General features: G+C 55.6%; 1 protein-coding gene across 1 annotated transcript in view; it reads right to left on the bottom strand.

Moving 5' to 3' along the window:
* Positions 1 to 777: 777 nt before the first annotated feature.
* The window catches only part of MAFF (v-maf avian musculoaponeurotic fibrosarcoma oncogene homolog F), a 9,075-nt gene continuing 663 nt past the window's right edge, over positions 778 to 9,189 (bottom strand). Inside the window, exons 2-3 of the mRNA XM_010845093.1 lie at positions 3,197 to 3,263; positions 778 to 2,606 (exon numbers count right to left, since the gene is read on the bottom strand). Of these exons, the coding sequence (XP_010843395.1) occupies positions 2,124 to 2,606; positions 3,197 to 3,232 (519 nt within the window). The 5' untranslated portion in view covers positions 3,233 to 3,263 and the 3' untranslated portion in view covers positions 778 to 2,123. The remainder of the gene's footprint in view (positions 2,607 to 3,196; positions 3,264 to 9,189) is intronic.

Here is a 9,189-nt window from a genome sequence, read left to right as displayed (position 1 = left end):
GCAAGCAGTGACATGAGACATTGAAGGTCATACAGCTAGAGAAAAACACACCCCAATTTCCCTGACCCCTGGACCACAGAACACTCCTTCCCAGGGTGCCCCGGAAGCACTGGCAGATTGGATTAAATTAACAGGGAAGTCTGGCATGCTGAAGTCCGTGGGGTTGCAAAAAGTCAGACACTACTCAGTGACTGAACAACAGCAACAGCAGGGAGTTTGGGGCCTAGGTTGAGACCCAGGGTTGCATTCTAGGCCTGCAGGCTGGGGGTGAGGAAGTCACTTCTCTCTCTGCCTCCCTGTGCCTTTCCGGAACATGAGGAAAATATTTTTTATTTGGCTGTAGAAAGTCAGACCTCAATGTGAAAGTACAATTCCTCTTAAACTGGGGAATTTTCCTCTCTGGGTGGGACTGTTTATTTGCTGACGGGATGCCCAGGGAATTTAACCCTACATTTCATTGTTTGCCTGGCTTTGCCTTCCCCAGGGAGGCTCCCTGGCTCCAGGCACCCAGATGGAAGGACAAAACCCTGTCTGGTTCCCACCTCCACCCTACATCCCCTTTCAACCCCACCAACCCACCCTACCCCAGCGCAAGCCCAGGTGCTAGAGTTAGTGATGGGTCACAGTTTCTTCATCTGCAAATTGGAGGAAATGCTCCCACCCAGCAGAGGGTTCTGCCTGGGACTGAAAGCAGCATCCATCTTGGGGCCCTCATTCAGAACCCACCCCCGCAAAAAAAATTAAAAAAATCATAAACCAGGACACATACTTCTAAACTGTGGAAAAAGAGAACTTGACTTTATTCAGGAAGTCTACAAAATACAGAAGGCGGATAACTCGCTTACTGTAAGTCAGAAAAATAAATAAATTCTGGGGGCCGGGCACTTTTCTTTTAAAACACATTTTTTGGTTGTTTGCTATCCGGCTTTCCCTAAATATAAGATAAAATGTGTTTTATTTGCAGATATAAAATATAAAGTCCAGTTCAGGACTGCACGCCACATTTCCCAGGCAGTGGGCGCTAGGCCTCAGGCTGGGGAGAATAACTTAGATTCGTGCAATAAATAAACAGCGCGAAGGGGCAGCTGTCTAACAGGGAAAGGGGAGGGGCTGGGGCCAGACTTCCCAGGAGAATAGCAGTCAATGGCAGTGACCTGCCCCCACCCAAAAGGATGGACAGGTCGGACCCTTCCCTTTTTAAGGACCCCTATCCCAGGGTTCAGAACAGTAGGATCTGTCTTCTCATCTCCCCACCTGCCTCTGTGGTCACTTCCTTTGTCCCCTTTCTCTTTGGCCAGCTCCCTAGGTTCAGGGAGAGCCCAGGACAGAGTCAGGCCAGCTCCTTCCCTCTCTTCCATCTGTATCACCTACTCTTTCCCTCTACTTCTCTTCACCTGATTCACAGAGAGCTACCACGGAGGCCCTTGCATCACCTTTTCGGGCCCCGACCACTGTCCCCCTGACCACGGCTGGAATCTCAGGGCAGCCGTGGAAAGACACGGTTCCAGCTTAACCGCTAAGCATATGTGGCCTTGGGCATTGTCAGGTCCGCTGGAGGCCTGTTTTCCCATCTGTGAATTGGGCTTCACTAGGTGATTTCTAATGAGTCTTCCAGCTCTGGAGGGCCAGGCATCCAGGCCCAAAGCAGAGGCAGGAACATCAGCTTTCCAGCTGGACAATCCTACCAGAGGCATGCGGGCTCAAGTCTAGTTTTGTATCGTGGAGGGTGGGGACGGGCCGATGGCACGATCTGAGCAAACAGTTACAAAATGAGGGGTGGCCATCTTCCCTTCTATGGCCCTTCTCTAATCAGCTTTGTATCCCATCCTCCCAAACTAAGAAGGCTGACGTTTTTAGGAAACGCCAGACCTCGACCTCACCCGACTTCCTATCTCACCAAAGTTGCCCCTCCCCGGGGCCATTAGGTCCCAGTTTCAGAGATCGCACGAGGAAGACAGGATCTGGGGAGGGAACGTGTGTTCACCACGGGGGGAGCTGGTGGCTGCAGAGAAATGGCACTTAGAGACAGAGGCGGCGCTTAGGCACTTAGGGATGGCAGCTGGGGTCGCAGGGGCGTGGTTTGGGGAATGGGCGTGGGTGGAAAGAGCGGGTCTCGGCGAGCACTAGGAGCAGGCGGCGGGGGCGGGGCCGGGGGCGGGGCCCGGGCCGGAGGCAGGGCCCGGGCCAGGGGCGGGGCCCGGGCCGGGGCTCGGGGCCGACTTGACGATAGTGATGACGCTGGCCGGCGCCACCAGCGCCGCGGGCCCGCGGGCGGCGGCCACCGAGCGCGCGAAGCCCTGCAGCGCCTCGCACTTGCCGCGCAGCGCGTCGAGCTCCAAGCGCATGGCGGCGTTCTCGCGCGCCAGCTTGTCCACCTCGCGCTCCAGCTCCGACTTCTGCTTCTGCAGCTCCTCCTTCTGGCACACGCGCTTCACGCGGCAGCTGGCCGCGTAGCCGCGGTTCTTGAGTGTGCGGCGCCGCTGCTTGAGCCGCGTCACCTCCTCGGCCGAGAGCCCTCGCAGGTGCCGGTTCAGCTCGCGCACAGACAGCCCCATCAGCGCTTCGTCCGACAGGTGCGGCGTGTTTTCGCTCAGCTCACGCTTGATCTGCGGGCATGGGCGCGTGGGGAAACTGAGGCTCAGGGTCACACTCTACCCTGCGGGCCCTGATCTCTGGACCCGGCGCGTAGCAGGTGCTGGGGTCGGCTTCCCCTCCACCGCTAGTGTTCCCCATTCCGCGCCAGGGACACTGAGCTGGTGGCTGGACTTGCTCCAAGACTCCGAAAGGGAGCAGGAATCCCCAAAGGGAAAACCGGGAGAGACCGGGATCTGGATACAAAAGGAGCCACCCTAGAGCTCAGTCCGGATTCTAACCCAGCGACTCGGCCTGGACTCAGCCAGAAAAACCCAAGAAAGCACCTTTAAAGTCCAACAGTTCCTTGGACGTTGTCCTCATGGGGAGTAGGTCCAGAGAGGGAAGTGACCTGCCCTGGGGTACACAGCCTATGGCCAGAGCCCAGGCCTGCTGTTTCCCAGCCAGGCGGGGCCTGGAAAAGCCCATGAATGGCTTCATGAATGACTGATGTCTGCTGAGCCCCTCTTGGGGATTCTAGGAACTGAAGGGGAAGTTGGGATGGGAGCTCAGCCTGGGCAGGGAGGGAGGGGAGGACTGGAGACAATAAGGGCTGCCTTCTCACCTTCAGCGCTTTGCTGGATAAGGGATCCACAGACATGTTCGCAGAAGGTACCCTCTGGGCTAAGACCTAGCGGAGAGAGGAGACCAAGGTCAGTTTTTCTCCCACTTGGAATAAAATCCAAACACTACTATCTTCACATTCAAGGCCCCTGCTATCTTAGAATTCATCTCATACCACTTTCCTTGGCCCCAGTGGTCCAGCTACAGTGGCCTCATTGAATGGTTCATTCCAGCCTCAGGGCCTTTGCACTTGTTGTTCTCTTTACTTTTCTCTTTCTTTTTATCTCCCCAAAGACTCTTCATCATTTAGATCTTTGCTCAGTACTACCTTTTCAGAGAGGCTAAAACTGGCTAAAACACCCCTTGTACCATATCACATAACCCCATTTACTAACCCCAAGGCTCCTCTCACACCAGGCCTGCCTCTATTCTGCCCTCCAGCCACAAGGAATTTCTTTCACTTCCTCTCACCGCATGCTTTCTTGCCTTTGGGTCACGCCAAACCTTGTGACACTTCTCCCACTCCCACTTACTTGGCAGACTCCTACTATTCAGCCTTCTGCCCTGAGCGTGGACATCTCTTCCTCCAGGAAGGCCTCCCAGACTCCTAGGACTTTTTCAGCACCGCCAACCCCAGCAGTTCTGCCCTATGTTGTCACGGTCTATTTCCTTGACTCCCCACCAGACAGGGACCTCCACAGCCAAGAACCAGGCTCAGACAGCTCTGGGTGTGAGGCTGCCAGCACAGGGCCTGGCAGGGAGCAGGCACTGGTGAGGTGTGGATTGGTGGTCTATGACACTGTCACCCAGCTTGTCAAGGTCTGAACCTCGTGCCAAGCCCAAACCCTGCTGAAGACTGTCGAGAGAAAAACCTCCTGGCCCTGCCTCCAATTCTTCCTCCTTTCTATCTGCTTCCGCAGATAGGGGTGGCACACAGATACCAGGAGGATGGGAGGGAGACGAAGGGATTCTGTCTTCATAACTGGCTCCCAGGGAGGGTATAGGAAACAAGGAAAGGAACAGTGGATTAAGGGTCGAGCCTGGTTTGAATCCCATCTCTGTTTTCTCCAGGCTGTGTGACTGTGGGCAAGCCACTCCTCCCCTCTGGGTCTCCACTTTCCCTTCTGTAGGTTGGGAACAATACCTGTCTCATAGGGTTTTGATGGAACCAAATGATGCAAACGGGAGGTCAGCGAGCACCTGGGGGGTTATTAGAATTGCTGAGTCTGTCCAGGAGGGGTTGCTGCTGCTGCTGCTGCTGCTAAGTCGCTTCAGTCGTGTCCAACTCTGTGCGACCCCATAGACGGCAGCCCACCAGGCTCCCCTGTCCCTGGGATTCTCCAGGCAAGAATACTGGAGTGGGTTGCCATTTCCTTCTCCAATGCATGAAAGTGCCTGTAGCAATTCCTGGGACATCGCTTTGACTTGGCGTCTTCTGGCTGGCCAGGGTCACACAGGAAAGGCTCTTACAGACTGTCTGGTCCCTGCCTCCTCACTTCACCCAAGGGGAGGTGGAGACCAGAGAGGGGCCCCTCTTGCCTGAAATCACACAGCAGGTGAATGGCTGCCTTCTCCTAAATCAGGAGGTATTCTGAACACCTGTAAAGGTCCCAGGACTGAATCCTGATTGCCTTCACACCATCAGCACCCCAGTTCTCCCAACAACCCTGTGAGGTAATGGCCAGAGAAGTCAATAGAGTAGTCCAGGGTCACACAGCTAACAGTGGATAAAGCCTGGGTCTGGGGCCGCATGGAACCACATGTCTCCTCGCAGTGAGGTCCTCACAGGGCATCCTCTCTGGGCCCTGTTTCTCCACCCCTGTAAAGAGGACTCGCCTGGCTCCAAGGCTACCCAGCTCTGATGTGCCAGGATCTATGTTGGGTCTGCAAGTGTCACATAGATATCCAGGCCTCCTGGCTGGCTGTGTAGGGGGCTGGGGTGTTACATGATGCCCAGGCAGTCTGGGCTACACAGAGAGCCTGATGGGAGAGGTGATCTAAGAGCCCGCTAGTTGCTGAGCAATATGTGGCGGGTGACCGATGCAGAACTCTGGAGGCATGGCCCCTAGGACAAGGCATTTTTCCTCTCTGGACCTTGGTTTCCTCACAAAGTGGGGACAATCATCATAGTGTTCGTGGGTAAAAACAAGAGGCTTAGAAAGATCAGAAGTGGCAAATGCTTGGTTTATCTCCCCACATTCCTCCCTCTACTCCTAACACGGACATCAATAATCAATTACCGCACTTTTTCTCACTGAGGTTGGACACAGCTCCTGAATCCTCCTCAACACAGCCCTCCAGAATAGGCCCAAGAGGAAACTGCTGGCCATCCCCTATACTAGATAATGGCTGAAGGTCCCATCCTCTGTGTTGGCTGTGGTTCTAGGAACTTTGGGACCCCAGGGAGGTTTTGAACCTGTTCTTGCCTCCTGTCCTCTTTCTCCTCCTGTCCTAGCCTCAGCCCCTCAAGCACATGCTACATGTCAGCTGAGGCACCCATGTTTGCCCAGGAACATCCTAGCTCAGCAGAGCCAGGCAGTCACAGAGGGAAAGTCACAAGAAGGTCACACCTCAGACTTTCAGCCCTCCAGCTTCAGACCAGGTGCTGCTGGGCTGTCAACCAAGGGGCTGGGGTCCTCCACCAGGCAGCCTTGGCCAGTCTGGTAGACCCTGGACTTGAGGCAGCAGCTGATCCAACCTCCTGGTTCTGCAACTGAAGCAACCAGGCGGCTGTTTGGTGGCAGTGGTGGATTGGAACCCTGGAGTCCCCAGCTCAGGGCTCTTCTTCAAAGCGAGCCACTGTCCTCCTCTCTCTGAAGGGGAAGAGTCGGATACGACTACGCAACCGGACTGAATACTCCCCATGCCCCCATCCCTGCTTCTTCCCTTCCTGAAGCCAGCAGCGCTGACCTCCAGGGTCTGCAGGTTCCTAACATTCCCTGGAGGCGTGGCTTGGGGGACTGACAGCCGCATTGCCCAGTCAGCAGCCACGCCCCTGGCCCCCTAGTACACTCAGAGGCATCCTGGAGACGGCCCACCCGCTGGCATGGGCTCCTCTGGCTGCTGAGCCATTTTGCTTCCTCTGTGAGGACAGAAGGAAAAAATGTGTTTTCCTGGGCCTTGGCAGCCAGCACTGGTGGAGCCTCCTCCCTGCTGGAAGGGGAGCAGAGCTGGGAGAACCCAGCACCACAGGGAAGTAGGAGCCTGGGGGTCTGGCACCCACTAACACTTGCTGTGTGACTTCAGGTACACCACTCCCTCTCTCTGGGCCCAACATGCCAAACCACCAAGCCTAAGGTACCTCCTAGCACTGACAATGTCAAAAGTTTAGAGAGTCAGATTCTGGCCTGGAATGGAACTCCAAGACCACCAGCAGAGTAGAGGCCCTGGAGCAAGGGAAGGGAAATCAGGGAAGACTTCCTGGGGGCAGGGGCCTGAGAACACAAACTCAGAGACTGTCAGCCTTGACTCTCCCTCTGCTCCATGCCTAGCCCTTAAGCATTTCCTCTTTCAGCTGCACCAAGACCAAAACACCTGCTCTCTGGCGTCCAGTCTGCCTCCACCTCTGACCCCACCAGCTCTCCTCTCTGTCAGAGGGATCATTACTGACACAAACCTACAAACCTGACCATGTTCGGCCCATTTCAAAACCCTATGATGCCAGCCTCCCCTCTAGCCCATGTGGTAGGCCCTTCTGGCCACCACCACGTTCTCTCCCCACGTTCTTCCAGGATCCCTGTGCTGACAACAAACGAACTCTTACCATCCCCACACATTCCCCAAAGGCACCCACAAGGTGCGTGTGTGTAAGAGATGTCACTTGAGCCCTGCAGGATCTGCTTGCTTTGGAGAAACTGCTTCAAGAATCTTACAGCCCGTGCCCAGGAGTTCTTGTTCGCCTAGGGTTCCCAGGCCTTTTTCTCTAGGTGTTGTGGAGTTTTACCAGGACACTGACCCAGGGCTCATTCATTCATTCAATCAGCAAACACCCAAGAAGCACCTACCCTGTAGGTCCCAGGCTTGGTGCTGCACCCTGAAGGACCAAAGTTGAATCAAAGCCCCTGCCCTTGAGGTCTTCACAGATGATTATCACTTGATCTGACATTCTGGCTGACTGTCACCTCCCCAGGGAAGCCTTCCTTGATTGCCCTGGCTAAGTCAGAACTGTTATTACTTTTGTAATCACAGTGACTTCCTCCTCATACCACCTATCTCAGCTGTGGTTTTGCATTTAGTTTAGTGGCTCTTTCCCCGACTTTGTTTTCCTTCCTTGACTATAAGCTCCCAGAGGGCAGCTCTGGATCTGATTTGTTCACTATCTTATCTCTAGCATCTGGTCCTTGGTGGGCTCCATGGCAATGCAGGCTAAAAGTATTAGGACTAAGGGAGGCACAGGGGCCAAGGGAGCCCTCACTGGGTCCTGGGCCCTACTGAAGGTCCAGGGGTGATTCAGTGGGAGGTTAAACCTTTTGGTACTAGCTTTCCATCTATGACTGAGTCAATCTGCCACTTCCTCCTGTTCCCTGCTCCCTAGCCCTGCTCAGGGATGTTTCCTGCCCAGTTTTGAAGATCGGCCTGCCTGATTCCTGTGCTCCTGGTGGCTACCTCCCTTACATATTCCACATATTCCTGGACAACCCTGGCCTCCGCCTGGGGCTGTTGGCTCTGTTTTCTCTTGCATGGTTCCCCTGGAAATTAAGCTGTATGTGGAGGCTGTCACACCTCCTCCAGCCCACTGCCCTTCTACCACCTTGAATGTTGCCTAGTTGCTGCTACAGATGGGGACCCAGAAGTTACCAGCTGTGGTAGCAGCTCAGAGATTCAAAGTTAAAAGATTATCTGGTCCAGCTCAATGCCCTCCCCCCTGACACCCCATGATCCTGTAGCTCTGTGGGAGGGAGGAAGAGAGGGCAGAATAGGACCAAGGAAGCCCTAAGCCCCAGCTCAGCCCTCAACATCCCTCAGCAGGGCACTGATGGAGGAGCCAGACAGGGTGAGGCAGTGGTGGGAGGGCCCAGCCCTCTCACAGTAACCCCTCCCGCACCAAGACAAGTAGTCCCACTGCCTGTTAACCAAGCCTGGCCCAAGTCCTCAACTAGCTCCTCAAGTCCAGTCATCAATAGCTCTGTCTGATTAGTCCCACTTGTGAACTGAAACCACCAGAAGGGCAGAAACGAGCTCCACCCCAACCTTGGGTTCTCACCCTTCCTGATCCAGCAGGTACAGCCTTTAGAACCCAGACCAGCCAGAGGAGTAGCCACCAGAGAAAGGAAGCCTGGTATCCCTTCCTACCTCCAACCTTTGCCGTGTTCCCGGCCCCCCATACTACCCCCACCCCCTCACCCCCGCCCTTCCTGTTTCTTCTGTGACTGAGGGGCTGGGTAGCCCCCTGGATGAAGAAGAGTCGGAGGGGAGAGTCTGTCTTCCCCAGGCAGTCAGAATACCTGGGGACAAGGACCTGAACACCAGCCTACTTTGTTGCCAGACCCACCGGGGTGATGGAGCCAGGGGTGGCCCCTTCACCTCGTTCCCCGGGGAAGCCCGGTGGGATCTTTGATATTTTGCCCCACCCCGTAGCTGAAGGCACCGCAGTCACGTGGCTGCGGTCCTGGGAAACTCCGGGGAGAGCAAGGGCCTGGCGGCCACCGGCTGGTGGGAAAGGGACAACCCGGGAGAGAATTCCCAGACCCTTGTGACTATGGACTGGGCCATTTCTTTCGCTTCTTCTTTTATTCCTGTGGTCACGCTCTTTCGGAGGTACGGTCCGCTGGTTATACAGGCCCCGCCTGGGAGCGTTCGGACACACACACACACACACACACTCTCTCACATTCCCCAAGGTACGCGGCGCAAGCACGCACCGGGCAGGATACCCAGGACGCTGGCCAGGGAACACACACGCACTCCCGCCCGCCCTCGGACGTAAACAAACCGCGCACGCTCGGCCTGCGGGCACCGGTCCAGGGACTGTTCTCACCGAGTCACGTACTTGCA

The sequence above is a fragment of the Bison bison genome, unplaced genomic scaffold (genome assembly GCF_000754665.1).
Source record: "Bison bison bison isolate TAMUID 2011002044 unplaced genomic scaffold, Bison_UMD1.0 scf7180017864213, whole genome shotgun sequence".
NCBI classification, from domain to species: Eukaryota; Metazoa; Chordata; class Mammalia; order Artiodactyla; family Bovidae; genus Bison; species Bison bison.
The sequence above is the reverse complement of the archived record's forward strand: the minus strand, read 5'-3'. Positions and strand labels throughout refer to the sequence as shown.